Source organism: Carassius auratus, chromosome 20 (assembly GCF_003368295.1).
Source record: "Carassius auratus strain Wakin chromosome 20, ASM336829v1, whole genome shotgun sequence".
NCBI lineage: Eukaryota > Metazoa > Chordata > Actinopteri > Cypriniformes > Cyprinidae > Carassius > Carassius auratus.
The window spans coordinates 9,723,984-9,751,301 of record NC_039262.1 but is presented as its reverse complement, the minus strand read 5'-3'; the positions used below and the strand labels follow the sequence as shown (position 1 = coordinate 9,751,301).

At 36.3% G+C, this 27,318-nt stretch overlaps 1 protein-coding gene across 2 annotated transcripts; it reads left to right on the top strand.

Moving 5' to 3' along the window:
- Positions 1-4,183: 4,183 nt before the first annotated feature.
- Positions 4,184-27,099, top strand: snap25a (synaptosome associated protein 25a). 2 transcript variants are annotated; one of them, XM_026290924.1, is made up of 8 exons: positions 4,184-4,339; positions 14,222-14,365; positions 16,198-16,239; positions 18,649-18,697; positions 21,117-21,234; positions 24,303-24,422; positions 24,638-24,782; positions 25,635-27,099. In XM_026290924.1, the coding sequence occupies exons 2-8, from the start codon at positions 14,294-14,296 to the stop codon at positions 25,701-25,703; spliced, it is 615 nt and encodes a 204-aa protein (XP_026146709.1). In that variant the 5' UTR covers positions 4,184-4,339; positions 14,222-14,293; the 3' UTR covers positions 25,704-27,099. The 2 variants fall into 2 exon arrangements, with proteins under 2 accessions (XP_026146709.1, XP_026146710.1); XM_026290925.1 differs by lacking the exon at positions 4,184-4,339 and adding an exon at positions 6,291-6,391.
- Positions 27,100-27,318: the final 219 nt, after the last annotated feature.

Genomic DNA, 27,318 nt, shown 5'->3' with positions numbered 1-27,318 from the left:
TTTCGTAGACCATGGTGTAAGTCTTCTTCCACTAATATTAATTCAAATGACAATTTATTAAACTTGTTACGATGTTTTCAAAAAAAAAAGTTTCATTTTTAAAAAAATAATTATGAATGTTTATGTTTAAAATATAATGTCAAGATTGTACAATGCACACAATTATCACTACTATACGTGCACATGCATGTAGAGAGTGAAAGTACAGTACACATTCAAAAGTATTAGACGTCTTGTTAATTATCTAGAAGGAATATCACATTCCAGCCTAATGCACACAGGCATGACCAGTTTAACCCTTTCCAGTCCCCATAACACTTCGCAGCAGGCATACATTTAAGTGCTTTGATACTGGTGATGCTAGTGCATGATCCTGTGCATTTTGGTAATTTTCCAAACATATTCATACATATTTTCTATATTAAACTTGCATTTTCTTATTATTATTTTTATTAATCATTATATTTTGTTTGAATTGAATGAAAGGGTGTGAGATGAATTTACAGCCCTGTATAAAGAGACTCAGATCAATATGGATCAATATTTCTTCTGCCATATATCTGCACTAGAGCATTTAAGAGCCTTGGTCACACACTTATCAACATTTCCACCCATCTCAAATCTAGCTGCTCATCAATTATCAGACTGAATATCACTTTCCCAAATTATCAAGCTTGCAGTCTGGCATTTTCACTCAATAGGCTCAGTGGAGCTACTACAGAGAAATCTGAATGAACCTCTGTGAAAAATAGGTCATGCACGTCTAGGACAAAGGAGACAGGATGTAATGAGCAGCTAGAACAATATCGTCTGCTGGAGTGACAAGGCAGCCAAAGCAAACATTTGTGTAAATGCTAAATGAAAACAGCAGGATTAAAGTCACCAGAATAGAATATGCATGAGAAACAAATAAAAGTAGTGATGAGTAATTGTAAAACAGAAGATCTAAAACAATTCAGTCTTGTGCTTATATTATGCAGGGGTTTTCAAACTGTGCAGTATAAAAGATAGATTTTCTCAGTAGCAACTGACAATAAGAGTAAGAATTATACTTAATTAATATTACTACATTATATAAAGGAATAGTTCACCCAAAAATGGAAATGTACACGCCTTCAGGCAATCTGAGATGTAAATGAGTCTGTTTCTTGATTGAACAGATTTTGAGAAATTTAGCACTACAACTGTTGCTCAACATTGGATATTCTCTAGTGAATGGGTACCATCAGAATGAGAGTTCAAACAACTGATAAAAACATCACAATAATACACAAGTAGTTCACACAACTCCAGTCCATCAGTCAATGCCTTGTGAAGTGAAAAGCTACATGTTTATAGGAAACAAATCAATCATTAAGATATTTTTCAATTTCAAACCATTATCCATAATATTGCTTTCTCCAGATCTGTTCTAATGAAGAAACAAACTCATCAATATCTTGGCCTGAGGGAGAGTACATTTTCAGTGAATTTTTATTTTTGGGTGCACCTATAAAGGATCAGTATTACATAATAGTTGAAATGAGACTTATACAAGAAAATGCAAGGCAATATAAAACTGATACGGTGAACAAGTTAAGCCTGTTACTACTTCATGGATTTTCATCCTTTTTATAAATAATGCTGCTCTCTAGAATAATTGATTCTGGTTGGTGGATGGCAGCATCCTGCAATCCAGTATTTTTGTATAATGTCCACTAGTATCACATCTAGTTCATAAATAGTGCTAGTGATTCACTTTTTGTATCACTTTGCAGTCTCTTCTCAGTTCAAAAATCTAATTCATATTTCATGTCTATTTATTTATTTATTTAGGTAAATATTTTTCACTCACTCTAAGAAAATGTCTTGCTCATATTGCTTGTTAACAATGGATTAAATTAATTTTTAGTTAATTTATTTTTTATCAAAGATCAGTGTATTACGTTGCATATTGTAAGACAGAGCTGACTGACTGAACATCAGATCCAAATAAGAGATAAAAAAGTTGGATAATCTTAAATAAGTCATATAACTGCAGACGCTGTATCAATGCTGAGTCTCTTATAGTTATATTTTAGAGCATGTTATAAGGATTCCTTTGTAGCAGCAGAGCATAAACATGTTTTAGGAGACTGCTGAGTCACCGTTCGAATCCATTGCAGAATCGTGCATCCCCTCCCTTCAATAGCCCTCCTCCTCACTCTCTCACTTTCTTCTTCTCTCTGGAATGTGTTCACTCCCTCCATCCCCCTCTTTTCCATTCCCATCTACACCCACACACTCCCGCCCCAACTTTTTCTGTCTCTTTATCTCTGTCAGCACCCCCTGCCCAGTTTCCTCTGTGCTCTCTCTTGCTCTCTTTCACTCTCCTCTCTCTGGTTTAATTAAGGGGGAAATGAGTCTGTGAGTGACGTGTCAGAGAGCATAGTCTAGTCACAAAGAGAGTTGATAATGCAACTACTAATTCTCTCCCGCTGCCTCTGTTCCAAAGGTGCAAAAACAGCAGCAGCAAAGTCAAATGCTACAGATGAAAAGAAAAAGGCTTCAAAGATTCACTGAGTTTTTTTAAAGCTTCACTTTAATCTCAACATTACAAAAAAGAGGCAACTGAGAGGGAAAGAAATCTGCATGAACTGCTACGTTTCAAGTTAAGTGAAATTTCATGACAAGCAACTGTGATGTTCACTATAAATATATTTTAAGAGAAAATAACTCAAGATTTGTTGCGAGCTACTTCACAGATCACAGAAAATCACAGATTCAATTATGAATAATAATACTAATATTTTTTTCTTCTCAAATTTATCACTAAATCATCACAAAACATTATTTATGGTACTAATACTTTCCCACTCCATCACTAATAGCATATTTATGGAATCTATGGCTAAAAAAGTGGTGTATCAAATAAAACTAAAGTTATATAGCTGAGTTTATTCATTAAACATGCTAAATATATCTTATATCTTTAGGCCTCATGGAATGTGCATGAAACATGCATGGTGGCATACACATAAAATGTAATTTTAATGAATCATGAACACTAAAAATATGCAAACTGACTTTTAAGCTGCAAACAAAATTTCTATGCACATTGAAATGCCATAATATAATGTTACACTCTCCACAGTATACATATGAATGGCAGTCAATGGAAAGACAAGTGTAGTGTGACCGGCCTTTTATTGCAGGAGCAACTAGTTTAGCTTTTGCAAGTCATTCATCCAGTTTTTAGGTGTCCTTGCTGTAGCAGTGTGTCCTGATGGTTTTGCAGGTTTTTTATTTTTATTTTATTTTGATCTCCAGAGGGGTTTTTCTGATAAGCGTGTTTAGTCATTGTCACATGGCTTCCTGACATAACAAGTAAGGTTAACCTCATTGTGAGGTTAAGTAAAATAGTTTTTACCAAATTGCACGTTACTCTCTGAACTGAGTAAAATAAGGATACACTCTAGACAAAAAAGGTGCTTCAAAAGGTTCTTCTCAGCGAATGCCATAGAAGAACCATTTTTGGTCCCACAAAGAGCCATTCAGTCAAAGGTTCTTTAGAGAACCATCTCTTTCTTACCTTTTTATAATCTGAAGAACCAGATTCTTCAGATGTTAATAAAGTTTCTTTATGGAACCATTTAGACGAAAAAGTTATTTATGGCATCATGAAGCACTTTTATTTTTAAGAGTATAAGTGTGAAAATTCCTTTTCTGATTGGCTTGCAAGTTCTGCCATTTGGCTAATGGCTGAGAGTATCCTCATTCTCTGGTGCTTGCAGTGGTGACATGCAGTGTAATGTGCAATATTTTAATCTTAAAAAAACATATTTAGGATTTTTAATAATATTTACATTCTGATTGAGTTAACGAATAAATCTTAAATAAACAAAGCTAAATTTAATTTAAAATAAAAATGCACCTTCTCTACTCTATGTGAGAGAAAATGCCACAAACTGAAAAGATATAGTATGTTCCCTCTGTACATCATCAAACAATTGTTTCACTTTCATGTTTGCTTTTCCCAACAGACAAAAAAGTTCTGGAATACTCAGACCAAATTAGATTGGACGGGTTTTGTTATTCTTGTCATCTCAACATTCGCAAGCTGCAGCCAAACAATGTTTCATGGCAGGTGCTAAATTTGATTTGAGCCTCTCCTCCCCAACAGATTTCTATTAAACGTCGCTGACGTCAAAGCGGACGCCATCTTTGTCGAGGGCAGAGCAGCTCTCCATTGAGGAAGAACACACGCGCATTGCCGTTGCAGCAGTTCAGTCCCTACAGAAGGGGGTAGATGGTGCTTCGCTGTTGAAATTCGCAGAGAGACACATCATTACTGACGGTCGTCCACCGACTACGGGATCAGGTAAGCTTTATTTCAAGAAGGAGATGAGGAAAGGATTTGATGCGATTGTTTGTTGTCTTTCTTTTAAATTTGTTTTGACAAAAAAGTGGTTGCCTTGAAGTCGCAGCGCGGGCAAGAGATACAGTGGATTTTTTTTGTCAAAATGAAGTGCGAAAACTGGATAATTAAAAGAAATCCTTAACCTTTCATTTTGAATGTCCGTTTGAATATAACCTTGATTCGCTTTTTGGAGGATGTCAGGTTTAAGGACAATCTTGTGTGGTTCTCGTGTGTTGGATGCGGTACGATGTGGGCGGTTTCCGCGTTTCAGCACCATGGACAGAGACTGCATTTGCTCCACTGCGTTTCTGTCCTGAATTCACATCCAGCCCCTGCAGCTGAATTACCATTATATGTCTGGCAAAGTTTTACGCAGAGGCGCCGTCTAAATAATGGTTGATTTGACCAGATGTTTAAGAGACGCGGACAGGTTTTTACAAAAGACCCTGTTGACGTTACAGCATCAGGCCATTAATCACTGAAATGACAGCGAAAACTAACGCCTAGTTGTTTTATTTTGCAGCAGGATTTTATAACCAGATCGGCTCTTGTTGCTTTGCCTGTCCGATTATTATATATATATAAAAATGTCTCTGAATATAGGCTAAATAATAATGGTTCGATGGCATCGGGTGAGGATTTACCTAAAGCGATCAGCGATTGATAGTGGGGGAGGTCAATATGGTAAACTGCGACAGAGTGGTCAATAATTAATGTGTGTGTTGCAGAGAAATCAGTGTGGGGAAAGTCAGATGGGTTGAAACTTATTTAACTGAACCGCTATATTCGTTGTCTGCAGATGTTTTTTAGGACCAAATCATCTCAACCTTGGCGTATGTAGGTGATGAGGTAGCGGTAATGATCAATGCGTGTCTTCCTGGTGGTGGACGATGGGCGGGGGCTTGAGCAGAGAGCGGGGGCGAATGCTGGAGATACCCTCACTGACAATGAGAAATTGCACGGTTCCATAAAAGGTTTTTTTAAGTACTGAGGAAGACTTTTTTGGGGAAAAAAAGGCGTGTGTTGCCAAATAATTAGATCATTTTAGATTTTTAAAGACAGGCAGGGTAATACAATAATTGTCCTTAATTATACAATTTCTCTTAACATATTTCATTCATTCATCTATTTTTGTATTATTATTATTTGTTTTACATAGGCTATAAAATACCACAGACTACAACTAAACTGAGTTACACGTTGTCGTATGAACAACAAGTCAGTAACAGGCCTATACTGATTTAAGTCTCACGAGACTAAACATAACAACATAACACAGTAACATGACGAAAGTAATAACTTCCTGTTCAGAAACTGCTTCAACTGATTGTATTGGTAAACTGACTCATGAGAGTCAGACATGTCGCGCTGTATATTGTTGAGCCACTAAAAAGAACCGACTCACATGAATCGTTAGATCTGGAATCGATCTACACTCGTCGCGCTGTATATAATTGAATCACTAAAAAGAATCGACTCGTATTGGTTTGGGAATCGATCTACACTTGTACGTTTTTGATTCGCTAAAAAGAACCGGCTCACAAAAGTCATTCGTAATCGCTCTACATTCAACAGCAGGGTTGAATAACATAGCATTTTAGTTTTATAACCACACTGGCGTCTAAAAGCCGTTAACGGAACAGAATGTGTCGAAAATAAAAATCGAACGGCTTTTTCGTTCCAAACCCTGTGCGATGCAGAATCAACTTCGCTCCCAAACCCAAAACCATTTTTGCCTTATGACACATCCTCACGTGTAAAACACATTCTGGCTGACAGAATGTTCCGATTACACAATAGTATTATCGCGTAAAATCCCTACATTAGCCGGATGTCCGTTACAACCCGAAATATCATCTAATCATCCAGTTAGTGCACTGTGACTTGGGCATGTTAAGATACTGCAGAAGAGCTCCTTTTTTTCTGTCACGTGCCTTCATCTTGCACCTGCTCTAAAGCCACGGCATTGTTTCTCATCACGACTGTTTTTGACCATCCTTCTGTTGTTGTAAGGTTAGTAAATGCGCATGCTGTTCCTGAGCATATACGAGCAACGAAAATGATACTTTACTACAATGAGCGGAGCATTGGGTTTCGCTGTTCCGGTCTGTATTTGTCTCGCGGCGGTTGTGAGAGACAGGTTGGCACGCTTCTGTTGTTGAATCTGATGGTTTAATGCGGATTATTATGGCTTGACTGCAGGAGCGCAGGGCGGCAAGGATGTTCCCTGAATAAGTGGTGACTCACGCGATACAAGACGACACGATTCATCCTGATTTATTGATTCCCATTGCTACTTAATATTATAAACATACCTGATCTTAATAAATTATATAATTTATAACATGTAATGTAAATACAATTTAGTAGTCCATACATTTTTCATAAAAGATGTAGTGATTTATCAATATAGCCTACTTGTAGATTGTTACATGGCTTGTTCATGCAAGGATAAACAATTGTACCCAAAGTCTAAATTATAGGTTCAGGTTTATTATATGTATTTTTGAGCAGCAAATGTTCACAGATTCCAGTTTTAACAAATGGCTGAACTCAGTCGGGATCATTCACTTAAACAAATCCTGCAAACCAATTAATGTGTCATCTGGAAATTGTTTCATCAAATCTCGACACAGAGACAGCGAAGTGCTTTATTATGGTTGCTTCAATGTCTTAATTAATCACTCCATCAATGAAATGTTGTGATAGATATAATGAAAAAAGAAAACCCAAAGCTTTACCAATAACCTGTTACGGGAAACTGCAATGTTGTTGTCAGTAACACATACAACTATCACCGTAAAGTGCTTGATTTCATATTCCCAATTACATGTAGCCTTTTAACACAAAATTGTTTTAGATTAAAGAACCAGCTGGGTCAAATATGAGAGCTGATTTGCAAAATTAAAAAGAGAGGCCAGTCTTGAATCTAGCTTCCAATAACATGGGCCGAAGTACAAAATGGCTTCCGGATATCTCTGCGACAGTCCTGCACAAGTGCACTTGGTTGAACACTCACAGATTGAAAATATGGTCAAATGCGTCACAAGAGCATAAAAGGCAAAGACAGCAATGGATGAAAAGATGAGCAATGTTGGTAGAGAAGAAAAATAGGCAGATAACAGACGTCAGAAGAGGGCGGCTGAGAATGAGGGGAGAAAAGACAAGATACCTCCAAGAATTAGCTTGTATGATGCATAATGACTGCAGAAAGAAGCCCCCTCATGGCAAACATCTCAGCCTGTAAGCTCTGCCCACACAGGTGGGTTTCCCCTCCACAATCTGCAAATATCAATAGTGCTGGAGGTTTCTGAGGGCGGAAAGAGAAGCATCATAAATCAGCATAAGGACTGACGCTGTCCTCTCTCTGAGAACACAATTTTTGAGAAGTCACAGTGGTTAATAAGTGCAGTCTTAAACTTAATGAATAAAAATGAGATTAAGCAAAGGATTTAGAGCTAGCTGATGTAATTTACTGTAGTTTGTACTTGTCACATAATACTGAAAGAACTGAAGCAATGTGGTGTGTACTGCATTTGACATCTAGTTCATGAAAATGTTAATATAAGACCTTATTTTTGTGGTTGTTACAATATGGAAATAATATGCTATCCCGAGTAATGCAGTTGTTTAAAATATGTCTGGTTTAATGCATGATGAAAATGACTTTTCTAACCTGCGCCATTTGTCTTTGCTATCCATCTTAATGTTTGTGCCTTATCAGATGGACATTTTTGCATTTGGCTACTTTTGCAAGCTGTAAGTGTGAGCAATTTGGACGAATGTTATGGCATCTGTTCATTTGCTCATAGCTGCAGTCTGAAGCCATTTTAGAATTGTAGCTCTCTCAGAGTACTGAGAGTTCATGTAATGAAGTTTTCTACAGCATGGCACAGACAGATGAGATCATGTAGATGATTCATTCTTTCTCAGTTTACATGTAAAGATTAAGCAGTCTGATTCCAGTGGAATCGTATTTCAGTATTAAGTAGCATGCTATAGTAAACACTACTTGGAAATGCAATATTAGCCTTTGCTTCATGTTTGCATATTTCTTTTCAGGATTATTTGACTGCTGACCCATGTTTGAGATGTCAAACAGTCATTTGATAACAATACACACTGGCTCATTTAAGTCATTCAATAGGATGGAGAAAGACAAATTTGCTATAGTTGAAGTAGTAACGCATGTATTTTCTCTCTTTGATTGTCAATCAGTGATGTTTCTCATTCAGAAAAAAAATGTGTTATGAATGCACTATATGCAAGAAATGATTTTGTGGCATTCACTGTTTTTGATTATACATATTCTACAAATGGAAAATGGACCATTTAGATGGTCCTTTAATATCCATTTTATTTATTTATTTTGAGCACGTTTAACAATATTTATGCTTATACAAGAAAAATTGTGCTAATGAAGTAAGAAAAACAGATTAGATAGCTTAAATTTATGAATAGAATACTCATGAGCTATTCTGTTCAATCAGCTACTGGTGCTTTCAAGAATATTTTTTTTAATTAATCATTTAATTTAATTGTTTATTTAATACAGCTTTATTTATTTTAGCTAAATGCACCTCTATAATATAAGTCCATTTATCATGTTTCTATTGAGCAAAAGCTTTTGTCTGCTTCCTGGATTTTGGGCTTCCTAATTGCTTTTTAATGTCTGTTGTTTATGACTCCTCAAATATTTAACACCTGCTGATGCTACCATTCAGGTGTCATTTTTCTGTGCTTTCTTTCTACCTCCCACCCCTCCTGTCTGATCAACAAAACAAATGTCACAACCACATGATACCATCAGTGCAGTTTATGAGATTTTCATATAAATTACTTTTGCTGGAACCCAATTCGCCTTTGATGCATTTTGCCTTTTCTGCAGTGTCTGTTGTTAAAGGGACATGTTGTGGAAATGCAATATGAGAACGTAAGGATGCCAATCAAAAAAGAATGTCAAAGGAATGCAGTTAAAAACAGATCTTCTGCAGGTGTGAGAAAGTCTGAATGTTGTTGTTTTTAGTGGGTCTGTTTCTATAGAAAAAAAAGGATCGCTCTAGCTTCCTCTGCTGCTTTCTGATCACCATTTCAAGTTGCAATAAAACGGAAAGGTCACACTCAAACAGACTGCATAGCCAGCCCTCCAATCCTTGCCCTGTCAAACTCATCACTTCATCACTCATCATTTCGCCAAGAACCTTGGAGACAGATGGGGAGGCGAAAGGGAACAGGGTGTCGGGTGGGGAACACAGTGTCTGCTTTAATGGCCGTGTTGTTTATAAATCCATCCTGGGGCTTCCCATGAGAGGGAGTCTGACTCTGAGGTTTACAGACGGGGAGGAGGGAGGGCTCTCTGCAGTAGGACCTGATGCCGTTGCTGAAGAGCTGAACATAAATGGGCTTGTGAAATGGACTCTGTCAAATCAATTGCATTGTTTGTTGGATCCCGCTAAATCAAAGACCCTACAACCCAGTGTAAACGGGGGAGATAGATTAGGTTCTAAGACCGCTGCAGTCGTTCTAGTTTATGGAACAGCAATATGAGTGCGTAGTGCAGAAACTGCAAGGAAGAATATTCTGTATGCAGCCGCATTCACACTGGAATGTATCATTTAGATCAGTACTAATGACCGTCACAGATCACAGGCCTAATGATTTTCTGTTAGAGAGTTTATGGTCTGTTGATTATTTTGCAGCATTCACTATGTACATATTAAAAAAGGACCTTAAGTTGGTCCTGCTGTAAATATCTAATCTAATATATCTGTAATATAATCTTAGTATTTTTTGAAATAGCACTTTTCTCTATATTTACTGTTTCAAAGCATCATTAAAACAATCAATACCTTATTTGAGCATAAATATAACATAATTTAATAAAATGTATACCTAAACAAGAAGAATAATGTTCTATAGATGTAAGAAAAATTCAAGACGTGTTCTTATCTTAATATCTTTTTTTAGATGTTAAATTATCTTACATTTATTTAATTCCAAGGATTAGAAATAAATGAAGAGTTCAGATGCAAAAGACTCTAAGTGCCATCAAATGCATTTTGGAGCATTTTTATCAGGATCCTATGTTTAAGTGCAGTAATTTTACTCTTGCAATTAATGTGAAATAACTCAACATAAATATAGGAGCCTGATAAAAATGCTAATTTTAGAAGAACATTTTTGCATCTGAACTCTTTAAATATTTTATTTTTGCATTGTAGATGAGATGGAAGCCATGAATCCCAAATCCTTAGATATCTGGTGGAGTATTTCTAATTCACTGCAGTATAATCAAATTTGAACTATACTATTCTGGGGACTTTTTTATCTTATAATGAATTTTCCACATGGTCTACATGATTATCCATGTAAGACCTACATTTAAAAATAACATTTCACCATTTATATGCTGTTGTGGAAGGCCTCTAATACAGAAATGAATGAGTTTTAACATTTTTTATATTTTAGTACTTTTTTAGTGAAATCTTGTAATATTACAACATTGGGCCTATTGGGTAACAGAATTTCAGTAATTTTGCTACAAACTTTTCTATTTCTATATATTATATGCATGATTTGTACAAGGAGTGTGAACAGTGGCATGTGTTAGCAGAGCTCTGGAATCTCTCCACTCAATCCACACGCTTAGACCTGTCCTCATCTGGTTGTATTGCCTTATGAATAATAAGCCATTGCAATTAGTTTACAGGAGGCCAGCTTCCTCTGTTACTCTATGGTTTTCAATCAAGGACAAGGTGGAGACAAATGGGAACATTAATGAACTCAGGGACCTCTCTAAAAAATGCATAACCTGCTGCAGTTTATATTGTTTAGAATTGTTCAAGTAAATGTAACTGCAACTGTTGACGTGTATTTATTACACTGGAAAATGTTTACTCAGAAACTGCTGGTAAATGTTACAAATAATAATGGAAAAAAAAAGTAACAGATTGATTTAAATGTGAAATTTTGAAGTAGAAATACTGAAATATTTTTATTTTTTATTTTTATAAATATTTTTTTGTACATCTTTCTGGTGGTATGAGAAAACCATGCTAACTATGCTGTTGATTTATTGTGGTATATGGTTTGATGGCATTCTCAGATGTGCACCAATTTGCCAGGCATGAATAACATATTGCAAAAATGTATTTTTTCTGTCTTTGCATTGGTGCAATAGGATTCTAAAAACTGATTTTGAAACATGTCAAGCTTGATAACTCGCTCTACGAGAGTCAATCTGTTGCAACGTACATAACACTGTAGATGGGAAATACCATAACCCGATTTCAAAGGTAATCTCGTAAAACACATCTGTTTTGCCTGACTCAGAGATTTAGAGGTCAGGCATGATAAGTTCATTCCATTTCAAGTGAAGTTAGAGTTTAGCAAACCATGTGAGAGCAGCAACAGAATGGTTACTGGTGCAGTATTTAAGCTTTAAGTTTTTGAGGAGGCCAGTTTTTGTGCAGTAACTGAAGTGCTGCAGTGAAGGAAGAGGCTGCATGTTTCAAGAGAGAAAACAAAATGGCAGCCGGCTCAGAGTCGAAGGATGAGTGAGCACGCACACACACACACACACACACACGTGCAATTCTAAAAGAGCATGTGTTTGAACCATCGAGCTTCTCATTGTCTCTGTAAACAAACATACAGCTGCATACAATTTCCAGTATCACACAGTAACCTAATGGTCAATAAGTAATACTGTGGAGCCTAGTTCAGAAAGAAACTTGCCTCATTATGTTTACTGCTTTTAGAGCCATTATCGTAACACTTTTATTCCAGGACAGTAATTGAGTTCAATTATTGTTCTATCTTAAATTTAAATTTAAACTTTATTCACACGTTTTTTCCTGTTTAGCAGTATTCATTTTTTTGTAATCCCTGTCTAGATGTTTTTTTCAAATATATATTTTATGTATTAATGTTCTATAGAGATGTTCACAGGTCTCATTGTCTGAATTTGAGTGCCTTAGAACTAGCTCACTTCATCTGCCATCATTCAACAAGCAGGAAATAATAAGAGTCATCAATTAAGCAGAAAGGAGAGCATTTTCATATTTGCATCATTTTTCTTCTATATTTAATGACTGGTAGTGCACTGGAAAAAATAATATGAATAGTTACCACTCCCTAATGCATTATTAATAATCCTGGGATATAGGCAAGAGCTACATTCATTTTAACCTGAAAGCAGAAGTGAACTGCAAAATTAATAAACTGAAAATACAAATAAAATAAAAGCCTAACCTTTTGACCTTTTGTTTACAGAACATCTGTTAACAGTTCACTAATTGAGGATCCCATTTGCTCAGTTCTCAGGCTTGCACTGATGTTAGCTTTTTGCATTGCTGCAGGTTTAGCTAACCGACCATGCAAAGGCCTGCTAATGGTGTCATTCATATTCATAATGCAGCAAATAACATTATGTTTGCTCGGTTAAAAAAATGTGGAGGGAGAAGCAAATTTAAAGACTGTTTTTTAGTAGTAAAGAACAGCGTAGGAAGTAAAACACGAGTCCTGAGGTTTCACTGGCCTAGTTAAGACAATTTTCCAACATTGTTTTGCATGAGAAAATGAAGACAACAAGACACCTCTTTGCTTTAGTCCATCATTATTTCTCTGATCTCTCAAATTGTTCTCAACTTTTAGCTCATTTTAGAAATACTGCCACAAAGAATTCATTATGATGTTCACTGACCTGACATTTTTAAGCACTCATCAGAATCTGTACGAGTTCATTCTTTAGAGGTTAAGCGAGGACATGAGAGACATTTCTGTATTGGTGTGTTCACTGGCACCAGATAGGGCACCATGGCATATGGCACCACACTCAAATTCATCACAAATATGTTTCTATTACCCTGTGTGAGCCTGCATGAGTACACAGCCTGGATGATGGGTTAATCAATTTTAGATTGGTGCTCCCTGAAAGCAAAAGCTGACATTCATTTTACTGGTTGAGATGGGAGTGTAATATTGCAGCCTTTAGAGTCTCTAGAGTATTTCACAGTAAAAGGTCAGGCAAGCATGTTAAATTTAATCGCTTGAGTACAATTAAACAATTAATGGAGGCAGTATCGCTCTTTAATACCTGCTTGAAATTCATTGGCTATTTCACATACTTGTGTATGGTTGAGTTAAAGAATAAGTTAAGATATATAAATCCATGTATTTTTATATTCCTTGTTCTTAAACAGAATTTAGTTATTTTTCTGCTTAAAGCAAGCTTAAAAACAAAAATGTTAAAAAATATATATTTATTTATTGCAAAAAAATGTCTGTTCTTGTATATGAGCACGAGGGTTTGTAAAAACATGTTTTCCTTTTAACTTTGAATCAGGATGGCATCATCGCTCACATGCTTGTGCAGTTTAACACACACTCACAAGTATTCAGCAAGCTGTTCTTTCTAGACCCCTTGGGATATCTTGCTAACTGTCAAGCCAGTCTTTTCAGGAATATATCTGTCAAGCTCAGTTTCCATGACAGAGCAGGGACAAATGTCTCTTGGTACACCCAGAACCTCAGGGAAGAATTTAATCAGCTTAACACAGCAGCCAGCACCTCGGCACCAAGAGAAGAGGCGATGGGCTCCTTAAGAGCAGACAGCGCCTACTGTCCATTTCATGACATTTAATTAGCATGTGTAAATGAAATGATTTTATTAGCTGTATGACTCTATGAATTTAACGTATCTGGCTGTTTCTCTAAGGAAAACAGTACTGGTTTAGCATGGATATATTGTCTTTGTTCATTCTTAAATTTGGATGACACAATTCACTATTCAAGTGAGCGCCATCATTTAATGTTTTCCTTTTCTCTGTCTTATTCTTTTAGCTTCCCCCAGACTTCTAATAAGACCCACTCTTCCCAGTTGGAGATCAGCTCCACCTAGCACACCCAACAGCCATGGCAGAAGATGCAGATATGCGCAATGAGCTCTCTGACATGCAGCAACGTGCAGACCAGCTGGCCGATGAGGTAAGGTCATTCGCTTCCTCTCATTATGCTACACTTACAAGAACAACAACCTTCAAACTTGAACTGGTTGCAATCAAAAGACAAATGTAGTACCAACTATGGAACCAAAATGGAGCTTTGTGAAGAATGGATGTATTTTAGATTAATTAACCATGGCTACTTACTATGAATAGTGCATTTCTATTTTTATAACTAATTAATACTTGTATCAATTGTTATTATAATATTGCTACTGATGATAATTTTAACATATTTGATGAATTATTTGAAATTGTTATCATTTAAGATTAATGAATGAATCATGGCTGACTCTAAATAGCGCACTTCTACAACTGAAAACCTTTTTACATAATGCTGTGTAATGGAGGCGACTCTGGTGGCTGCAGTCATTTAGCCTCCTTGTTAGTGGCCAGAGACCTGGGTTCGAGGCCCACTCAGAGCAAGTACGAGGTGTGGCGGTGAGAACCTGGGAGAGATGGGTTACATTGGTGCCGTGACCCGGATGGGAGTGAGGTTTAGGGGGGTGAGTGTAATGGAGGCCAGCGAGTAGGTGCTGTGCAGGTAAACCTCACTGCTTTGATCTCAAGAGACGCGCTAGTGGCTGCAGTCATTTAGCCTCCTTGTTAGTGGGTCTGCGTCCTATGCCGGAGACGCGGGTTCAAGGCCCACTCAGAGCAAGTATGAGGTGTGGCGGTGAGAACCCGGGAGAGAGGGATTACGCTGGTGCCGTGACCCAGATGGGAGTGAGGTTTAAGGGGGGTGAGTGTAATGGAGGCCAGCGAGTAGGTGCTGTGCAGGTAAACCTCACTGCTTTAATCTCAAGAGACGCGCTAGTGGCTGCAGTCATTTAGCCTCCTTGTTAGTGGGTCCGCGTCCTATGCCTGAGACCCGGGTTCAAGGCCCACTCAGAGCAAGTACAAGGTGTGGCGGTGAGGACCCAGGAGAGAGGGGTTACAGCTGCATCAGTGCCACTATTGCCACTGTTGATTAGCACAACATAAACAATGTAATATTAACAATTAATTATTTTATTTGCTAAGTTATCTGTTTAGTTGAATCAGTATTGAAATTAATTTTGCTCTCATCCAGGTCACTGATATAAGTTAATTATTTCACATTTTCATGCTCTGTTGATGGAGGCTTGGATAAATTGCTGTAAATTCTGTCCATATGTGAATGTGTGTGTGTGTGTGTGTGTGATGTGGCAGTAGGGTTTACCTGCATTCTGCCTTACATAACGGTGCAGCATTTGCTGTGTGTGTGTGAGAGCGTCTGTGAGTTTGCGGCCTGATGGAGCTCCTCATGACTCTCACAGCTGAGCAGAATATTAAAACATAAACAGCACACCACATAGCAAAAATGGCCTCCAGCCTTCTGATCCACAGAGATATGAATTTATAATAACTAGACTCTCATGACTCTATGATATTTGTGTGAAAAAAAGCTGTAGATCTACTTATATAAATGGCATACTGTTGAAATGTGTTCGGTATTCATAATGTTAAGAAAGAAGGACATTATTCAACTCCAACGTTTTTGGCATTTCACATCAGTGAGAGACAAATGAAGTGGTCATACTGGCCTGAGATCTAAAGTTTGAAAGGAGAAATGAATGATGTTCTGATGCCTAATGCAGTTTGTTTTTGTACATTTTTCTGTAGAGGCTTAAATATTTTGGTATGTTCGTGCTGTAAAGAACATCCATTGATTATTTATCTATTAAAGTGTGTTAAAAATCCTCCCACACACTACACAGCTTGTGGAGGTTTTTCTCTCTGTCAGTTCCTAATGAATTCTGGTTTTAACATCTTTTTCCTCCCCCCCACCAACAGTCACTGGAGAGCACCCGCCGCATGCTGCAGCTTGTGGAAGAGGTAAAGAGACACTTTATTATATTTGTGTTAAAATTATTTCTCAGTGTATGCATATGTTCTTTCTTTCTGATCACAAATGTTTAATATATGGCCTGTCATAAGATATTTTTTGAAAGAAATAAACATGCTTATTCAGCGAGGAAGCAATACATTGATAAAACCTGACATTAAAGACTTTTACATTATTATAAAATATTTCTATTTCAAATCAATGTTGTTCTTTTGAACTTTATTTTCATCAAAGAATCCTAAAAAAAGTACCATGGTTTAAATTGTATTCAATATTAAGCTAATTATATATTTAATCAGATTAGTGAATAAATATTAAGCAGCTATTATTATTTTTTAATAATGATAATATAAGAAATGTTTATTGAGTGCAGAATCAGCATATTTGAATTCTGCCGATTTCTGAAGCATTATGTGACACTGAAGACTGAAGAAATGGCTGCTGAAAATTCAGCTTTGCAATTACAGGGAATAAATTACATTTTAAAATATAATAAAATAGAAAACAGTTTAAATACTAATAATATTTCACAATATTACAGTTGATCAAATAAATGTATCATCAATGAGAATAAAAAAATATATATATATAAAGCAAAAAATGTAATTCACTAAATTAATGTTGAATTGACAGCCCTAGAAAAATAGATCAATAAATCAACATATCAATACTTGTATTTTATTCTATCTCGAGAGCTTTGGTCTGCAGACAGAGCACAGCACAAACTGGACTTCTGGCTAATCTAGGCTAGACGGGTTGCGGGTGTTAAAGAGAAAAAGAGAAGAGAGGTGTGTATATCTGCGTGGAAGAACTGTGATGAAGTCTCAAAATATCTCAAGGTCATATCGATAATCGCAGCCCATATCTCTGCAAAGAGCACCTCCCCATGACCATTACTGGCAGATCAGGGAAGTGATAGTCGCCTCTGAGCTGAAAAAATAGACAAGTCGCCTGAGGCTAAGGCTGACAGACTGATGGACAGAAGAAAACTAGAAAGGGAGGGTAAACATAGATCAAGAGTAATTTGTCACTGCTGACACAATCGATCTAAGATACTACTTATGTCAGCCCATACCAGCCTTTTCATGTTGTAGCTAGACTAATCCAATGTTCTCGGCACTTATAGACGATCAGCAGTATTCCTGCGTTAGGCCAAAAGGGAGGTATATCACATTCATTATTTATAACAGAAGCATTGAGTTTGTTCCAGGCTTTTATTGCTGCGTGAAAATTCAGCAGTTTATGGCACAAACAAATTAATCCCCACGGATCCATTTAGGGCACATTGTGATCCCATCCGGAATGAGCGGGGTACTGCTTCATGTCCTGCTGATTTATGCACCACCGAGCCTTACGATTATCCCAAATATCAATATCCCGTTCCCCTCAAAGTGCTGAAGCTGCACTTCCTGAAATATGTCACTGCTGCCTGTTATGTTTCAAACTCTAGGAAAACAGCACAGCAAATTTACTTCGCTCATCATTAGGTTTATGAAAAGTCATGTTTTGTAAGAAGTGGATGAGATCTAGGATGCCAGTGACCAAATAATTGTAATAGACATTCGTTGCTCAAAGACGTTTCTTACTGAAGACTAGAACAGTGAGAGCTGATTTATAATGCAGACCTTTTCAGGGCGCTATTAAATAATAAACACGTCATGGATGACATCTATAGTAGAATATGAATTGGAATCTCGGAGCACATCGGTACTGGCCTTTACGTCCTTGTGCTAATGTCCCCTAATAATTTTTTACAGAGGTTTGGGAGGAGTAAATGTCCTCTGTATGAGTGTAATTCATTTCACAAGCTTTAATGAGGTGAGAGATGATTTGTTGTGATGTTAATGGGCAAACCAAATCATTTCTCAATATCTGAGAAATGAAAACGCATCGCTTGTTCTGTATAGCACCTTCAATGAGATCCCACTATATTTGTTGCATTGCCTAAATATTTGGCTGTACTCCAACACCCATTTATTCTTCTAAACAAAAAAAGTGGGTTCAATTCATTGTTGCCATTTTTCAGCAGAATTTCATTGATTGATTTTATTATTGTTTAAATGTGAATTCTCAACCCACGAAAGTTCAGAAAAGGCTCTCGATAGATTCTGTCTCACATTAGCACAGAGAGTGCATTTACAAACGATATTGATCAGAGCTGTATGCTCCACAGTAATTAGAGTCTGCTTATTTAGTCTAAGATAAAGGAGGAGAACATTATGCAATTTAAAATGTCACCAGTACAGCCTGAAGGTTTCCCTGTAGACTGCTTCTGGAATGAGCCTTGTATTTTGTGTGCTGAACCTCACCTCTTTTTTTATGTCCTTTATTCTCCACTTTGTTTTCCATGTGTTTCATCCTATTTTCCACGCTTCTTCTCCATGGCTCTCGATGCATAGAGTAAAGATGCTGGAATCAGGACTTTGGTTATGCTGGATGAGCAGGGAGGTAAGTGTGGATGTATTTTAGATGAGAATTTTCATGCATTCTTGGCACATAAAAAAATATAATATTGTATATGTCTGTTAGCTTTACATGTAAAATTAAAATGTTTTAAAATAATTTTGTATTAATAAGCAACTATAGTACATATCATAAATTGATTTTTAGCTTCATCTCTGATTTTTTTCTTCTTCAGTTAATTCCACTGATTAATGCATAAAGCAATTAAAGTCATGTTATGTCATTATGATTTCCTCTGCTGTTTCTGAAGTAACTCTAAATCTTTCACCTTTTACTAACACGTTTCCTCTTTTATAATTTTTCTCTCTCTCGATTTACTGTATTACTAAAAACAGGACTGGCCACTGTAACTGTCCATTAAATGCTTGCTTTTAAAACAAGTTTACTGTTCAGTTTAAAAAGTAGTTGCCATCACATTCGTTGTTTAGGTAAGCAGCTTGTAACAATAAACTTTCAAGAAAACAAATAAAGCAACGATCGATTTAGCTGGTAATGACAAATGATACTGTTTCCCATAAACTGCACTAATACTCTTTTGTATAATCCCTGGCACAATCCTAATATCATTAAAAAATATATATTTCAATACATAAAAAAGTTAAAGTGGGCCATCAAATATAAATCGACGAGGCTCTAAACAGCTTGCTCCCACTTTAAAAGCACACGTTAGCTTGTTTGGCTTAGTGTAATTAAAAAAATGACATAATTGGCCTTGCTTTAAGTATTAACTTCTTATAAGCCCTCTGATTGGCTCTTGTGTGTGAGGGCCCCCCTGTCTGCAGCCAGTAATTAGTCTTTTCATAAGAGGAATGAGATCTCACTCCCTCATCCCCTCAAACTGAGGCCTAAAGCTTATTTAAACGAATCTCTCAGCCCAGAGGTGACACTAAGCTAGGCTGTTATCAAGGAATGAGGTATACCAAAAGTTCAATTCCTTGTTTTAAATGAAAATTTATAGAATTTTCATTAATCGTCTTTAGGTTAATTTGCTTTGCCTAAATGGAAGGACCTTGAAAAGCCAGGGATTAAACAAAAGTAACTGATGTGGTAGGCTTGTTTCCCTCTTGAACCATTCCCTGTTTGCCTCTCTTTCCCTTGACTTATACCTTCACTAAACCTCTTAACAATATGGAACACACCCTGTCTGCACAATAAACACGCCAGACTGCATCACAACGGGTCACCCAGCACCTCAGTCATATCATCCTCGAACCACACAGAGACAAACAAACCATAAGCCGCACCCTCTCCCATTGTACCGAGGGGAAAAAGAGGCTGTCAGCTTCCAGCAAATGAGTCGGTGAACTACAGCCACAAAGCCTTGAGAGAGATCAGGGCAGTGTTTTATTTTGCCCCAAGGTCTAATTAAAGAGACACTGTTGCACTCCTGCAGTGGCCCTTATGGGAGAATCTGTCTGCTGTTGGCCGCCAGGACCAAAATCAAGCTAGAACTGCCTGTGTCCACTGTGACTTCATCCACCTGATGAAGTTTTCCAAGTGTTAAATGTGAAAGTCAATGTGAATTGCTATTTGCAATTCATTTTACTTGCAAGATGTGATTGATTTTAACTGACAAAGGATATTAATGAGAAAAAATGTTGCACAGGGCTTGATTTTATTTATTGGCGCTACATACCAGAAATTATTTGAAAAATGTCAATTTAAAAACGTCAAAATTACTGGTTAACATTATTCAATAGCCTGTGCGGCCTCAGTGATGTCAGCAGAAGTTAAAAGTTATTAAAAATACACTTTTTTTTTTTTTTTTTTTTTAATTCATGGACAGGTGAATCGTTCACAGTGAGACCAGAAACAAGCATTACGTGAATCGGTTCCAATTTGATTTCATGTTGACTTTGATGCATCTCTAAATAAATAAAGGAGGAAGTCTTGCCATTTGAACTCTTTTTTCTTTTTTGCATACAGTATGTAGGTTCACTCTAATGCATGCGTCCCCTCTAGATGCATTGAGCAATATCGCATCCAGTTCATCAGTGCTCATTTTTCATATTTTCCTGTAAAACAAGAGCCAGTGAATTCATTCCACTGCTGTCATCCCTTTGTCCTGACCAGAACAACTCGATCGTGTTGAAGATGGCATGAACCATATCAACCAAGACATGAAGGAGGCCGAGAAAAATTTAAAAGATTTAGGGAAATGCTGTGGCCTTTTCATATGTCCGTGTAACAAGTAGGTACTGACCATGTGGCAGAAGGTTCTTACGTATGTGGTGGCGTCCGTTTTTTTTTCCCCCTTATTTTTAAGTTTCCTTTTGTCACAGTGACTGTCTGAAGTTTTGTCTTCTCTTCTTTGTCCTCTCTTTCCTCTTTCTTTCCTCCCTCCTTTATTTTCCTGACACCTGCTCTCGTTCTGTGGGGGATAAATTACTTGTTGTTTAATCAGAGCAACTGGAACGCATCGAGGAGGGAATGGACCAAATCAATAAGGACATGAAGGATGCAGAAAAGAATTTGAACGATCTAGGAAAATTCTGTGGTCTTTGTTCCTGTCCATGTAACAAGTAGGTGCTGCTTGCCTGCCTGCCTTCCTGCCTGCCTGTCTAAAAATAAATCTTACTGAGGGGCCTGTATCCCTATAGTCAGGCATGCACAGGGTGGCTTGCCATGTTCACAAACGTTACCCATGATCCTTAACACAGAAAGTGAGCATAAGACATGCTCACAGAAGTACAGCAGCCAAATTGCTTTTGATAGACAGTTTATCTATGAAATATATGAATATAAGGCATGCTGCACAACCCAACGTCACCCTTCTTTTAAAATCAAGTTATTAATAAATGTTAAACCAACTTAAACTGCATGGATGTGCCAAAGTTGAGATAAGTCACTAAATGTAGTCCAATACATGTTCATTAAAAAAACTTAAAGAAAAGTCAGTTATAGCCTACATGTATTTTTGACCAACTTAAGTATTTTATTTGATAAATTATTGTTACTATCCAGCCATAACTTAATAGATTAGTGAACATAACTCATACGTGACGGACTCATAATTTTAAAATTAAGACTTTAAATTATGCCAATTTTATAACGAATTTACATAATAAATGGTGTTTTGGTGCTAATTAACGTGTGAGATCGCAACTGCCTCAGCACGAGCAAACGCTTAGCTTCTTATTCTAACATTAATTATAAGACGAATTATACTAATTATAAGATGAAAACATGAATGAACATCATAGGATACAATAAAAAGATATAGTTAAGCTTACTGAAATGCACCACCTGTCATGCTATCTGTGTTTTAACTACGAAGAGACATAAATAAAACAAAAAACATGTCACGTGACGTTACCTTAGAAAAACAATTCAGACGATTTTAGATTAATATCTAGAAAAAATAACGAAAAGTGTTTAATTTAATTTGTGTTTGATGTATAAATCTTATAATTAAAATTAAATTAAATAAAACATTTTTATTTTTTTGTAATAGCTAGAGGAAATTTTTGTAATGACAGCCACCATTTGAATGATTACAAATCGTCAACAATTTATATCAAACGCTTAATTCAGCGCATAAAACTCAAAAAAATGTTTCTTGGTCAAAACGACTCAAAATGACAGAGCAACTCACACACACAAGATAATATATATATATATATATATATATATATATATATATATATATATATATATATATATATATATATATATATATATATATATATATATGTGTATATATATATATATATATATATATATATATATATATATATATATATATATATATGTATATATATATATATATATATATATATATATATATATATATATATATATATGTATATTTAAATGTATCTGCTTGAAAATGTACATGCATAGGCCTATGCTAGCTTTTTTAAATTTTTTACAACTTTGAAAGCACATCCATCAATGCTGCCTGTATGACTGCAATAGCATGTCCCTGAATGCCAAGTGCATGCTCATGCATCTTTTGCTAATTGCTGTTATTTGTTAAAGTACAATACTGATGACCGACTCCTACTGAAAGTCCTTCAAGATGATCTAACATTTTTCTAACATAGTCTCATTCATGTTGACAGGTATAGTTTGGCAAAGAACAGGACACACAGTCAAGTCTATAGCCGCAGTACAGTAGAGAGAGCCAATGCTTTTGCTGGTTCCCCAAGGGGAGCAGACGAGATCTAGGTCAGACAGAGAAAGATAGAGTGCAGATATTCAGTTTTTTGTGTTACAGCCTGTTATAAAATCCAAGACTGATGCAGAGGCGCAAATTAACCTATGCACTTAGGGAGGTTGAATTTTGGGTCAGTCAGGTTTTCACATTAAACTTAGTTAATAGTTTTAACAAAATTACAGTCACTTTTTTATATAAAGTTATTATTTTAAAATCAATGTAATTTTCAGTAGATTATTGACTATCTGAAAGAAAAGGGAAAGTAATTTAACTATTCTAGGTTCTAATTTTCAATATTTTAGGAATTGTTTGCCAGTTTGAGTATTAACTGCTCCTTCACATTAGATAAAGCTCAACATGCTGTTTAGAGAGAGAATGGAGGCAAGGCAGCCGGGGGAATTGTAGCTTTAGTCCGCATCTATAAATAATACTGCAGTGGGAAGCTTGGCCATCTCTCTTTAGATAAATCAAGAAATATTAGAACTAAAATCTATATCAGCAACCCACAGCCAGAACAACAGCTGATGAATAACTGCCTTGCTCATGCTAAATATTCAGTCTTTATCATTTATAAATTAGGTTTAAGATTTTCCTGACACAATTAGAATGAATTCAAGGCTGGCATATTGACAGACTATTAAATAAAATTGTTTGCAGTGGCAATTACAATGTTGCTTTCAATCTTACATTTCATTAGTGTTATTCTGTACCTCACTCCTGGCCTCTAAATGATCACAGTACCCCACTGATATGTCTACAACAATAAATAGTAATAATCTATAATAGGTTGTTTCCATGTTTGATAAGATTGCATATGTTTTGGATAATTACAGTGTAAAAGAGGCTATAATTACCAAATAATTGATAGTTTAATTCATTTGTGGTTCTGGGTTAATAATCTCAGAGCATTACAGGTCTGTCATTGTCTTTCCTACATGATAATATTCATATTTGAGAGTCATAAACAAGGTGAGAGGTGGCCAATGAAAGGGCAAGATAGGATGTGGTTCTCTTCCTCTAGTTTCTTTTCTGTTGAAGTTATTTACACTTGTCTCCACTGATGTGGCAGTCCTGTTACTCTGTGTTGTCTGTTGCCAAGGCCTGTGCTCTTTGTTATTTGTCATCATTTGAGAGGGGTGACAGCTCATGTTCCATGGGGCGGCCAGAGGTGACCTCGGAGTCCCATTTTTCTTGCCTTGGAAATGGCTGTATTTACATCCCCCATTTTTAGAAAGCTATGTGTCTCAGCATCAAGTACATGTATGTTATATTACAAAATGTATGTTAAATTATAAAAGCCCCTTGAGAATGAGCCCATCCCTGTTATGCTTGCCTGGTAATCCATGTTTGTCGTTGATCTGTGAACACACTGCTGCTGATATGGAAGTGTGCGGTTACCCTAGCACTCACGCTTCCCCCGACTCTGTGCAGAATGAAGAGTGGTGGCAGCAAGGCCTGGGGAAATAACCAGGACGGAGTGGTTGCAAGCCAGCCCGCCCGTGTGGTGGATGAGCGCGAACAGATGGCTATCAGCGGAGGCTTCATCCGCAGGTGAGAGGCCCCGGATTCCAGGACGCTCTGTCCAGAGGGTTAGCTGGATAAGAGAGAGGTTTGATCGTGTAGCCAAAAGATTAAATAAACATACGTTCAAATAAAAAGCTTAAGAGGTCAAATGTATAGATAGGCTATGTGTAAGTAGTCAGATTTGAGAAATTATTGGCGTTTGTGGATTGAAATTGACGTTGTGCTGTGCTTGTGGCATGCAGGGTAACAGATGACGCCAGGGAAAATGAGATGGATGAGAACTTAGAGCAGGTGGGAGGCATCATTGGTAACCTGCGCCACATGGCCCTCGATATGGGCAACGAGATTGACACCCAGAACCGCCAGATCGACAGGATCATGGAGAAGGTATGGACTGAATCTCAAGCCAGATTCCCCTGGTGGATTTCCCAATGATAAATCACACAATCCTAAATCCTGTAAAAACAAAAAAGAAAAAAAAAGAAAGAAAGAAACTCTTGTTAACAACAATTAACAACAAATTAAGAGTTGAAATGAATATCTGTTTGCAACCCATTTGAATTCATAACATAAGTCATTGGGAATGAATAGATATTTATTAATATTACTAAATATTATAAATCATACAAATATTCATTTTTATATAAACATATATTACTTTAATTAAGAAGACAACATGAACCAATAATAAAAATGTTCATTAATGAATTAAACAGGGGGCTGATTTGATTTTATTGTCACTTCAAAAATGAAGTCACTTCCAAAACATGAATAAATGGTAATTACTAAATTGATCAATTATACAATATATTATTTTGATTAAAGGAATAAAAAGACAAAGATTTGAATTCTTTGAAACGATAATAAGAATGTTCATTAATAAATTAAAAGTCAGTTTTGAATTCATGTCGACTTTAAAAATAAAACTACATACTGTATGCATGCATGTTATTTTCATATTATCAAGATACTATTGTAGTTCTTGTTAATTTTTTTTGTTTAGTACATCAAGTTAAACTAAATGAAAATGAGAAATGTTGCCTTGTTAACTAGCTGAAATAAAATATGTAAGTGACAATAAGTAACAAATTGTTATTTGTAGTTTAATATAATATTTTTGTAGTTTACTATAATAACCCTGATATACATTTTTAACTATATATATATTGCAACTCCATATAATAGCTTGATTGTAATGAAAACAGTGTCGCTAATAAAGCACTGTTTGAACTATTTCAGGCTGATTCCAACAAGACCAGGATTGATGAAGCCAACCAGAGGGCCACAAAGATGCTCGGCAGTGGCTAAGCCTCTGGTCTGCCTGCTTTTACCAGCCGTGCAGTTTGTCAAAAGGCAATGCGCTTATCATGGTATTTACCTTCTAGGTTTGCACACATGCACATATCACCCGGCCCTCATTGTAAATGTCGTTCTATGTATCGTCTGTCAGCTTTTTCAATGATTGTCCTCGTAAAATGATTTCTTATACTCTGTATCATTCTTTCCAAAGGTTGTATATAGTGCTGACTCGATGGCTCTTGCTCACTTGTGAAGTTTTTATTCTCCTTATTGCCTGTATACATATATGCATGTATGTATACATATATCCACTTTTATGTGTATACATATAGCCTATGTGTATATATATATATAAAACAAATTTTTGCTGGAGGAATTATATAGGAATGCTATACAAGCTGTCTTTCCTTTTCAATATATCTCAGTATCGTCATGGTTAAACTGTGTCACACCACTCAGCTACTGTCATGCTCCTTATTTTGATGTTGTCATGACAATGAAGAATGGGAAAAAAGATTTTGCAAATGATATTAATACATCAAGCACTCACAATCAATGTCCTTGGTTCATATCTCTCATCACGACCATAATCAGTTACTGTTTAGACAATGTGCAACTAGATTCTGTAGCTGTAGTAGTAAAAACATTGCATTCCAAGTGTTGTGAATTGTGCGTTATGCATGACAAATGGTAGATCTTAGCGTCTTATAAATAAAACTTGTTTTAAAAAGATGACAAAAAAAAAAACGGGGGAAAAAAAAATCATGGCAGTAGCAAAATTGACAAAAGCATGCTCAGTATTAGGACACAGTGGAACGTTCCATATTACTGCAAGTTTGCAATAGTGCCACCATTTCAGTCGATATATATTTACAGACTGTGACCTTTGTTGTAAAATAATGCAAAAGTGATGGGAATGAAACAAGGCTGGTGGGGTGGTCCTGCAAAAATGACTTGTTTTCTAAAATGAATTTGCAGTTTGGTGTAGAAAATGATGTTCTGAAAGCTGGGGACTGGTTGTTCACTGTATCATAGGTTTTGGACGCTCTGAAAAAAGAAATAAATCATTTACAATGTAAAGCAAAGGCGCATATTTCTGAGAGACCTTACTTTTATAAGAAGACTGTATCCTGTTAGTTTACTTTCCCCGTGTGGTTTGTTATTGGTAAAAAATTATAATAATCCATAACAAAAAGAAAAAAAAAAGTTTTTTTTGTTGCTTCTGTCCTTAGAGCTATGCACACCAAATCACTAAGATGTTGAATAATTATTATAAGTCGAATAAATACCTTACCTGAATGACACATAGGTTAAACTGTGAGATTGATGTCCTCAACGCATGTAATATTAAAACTCCCTCTGTATCCTGTCAGTCTGTGAAGTGGTTGACATTTTGTAGCTAGCTGAATTGATTAAAGTAATAAACCCCTAATCGCTGTGGGTTTTCATTATTGTCTCAAGCTAAACCTCACTGTCGCTTGACAGAGCTGCATTGTGGGACAAGAACAGCAGTGCTGAATGAGCCGAGCCTGAATCTTACTGTTTTATCTGAATAATACAGTTAGAAGTCAGCATGTGTTCTCTGGGAATCAAACCCTGGTTCCTTGGTTTTGTTAGTCTCATG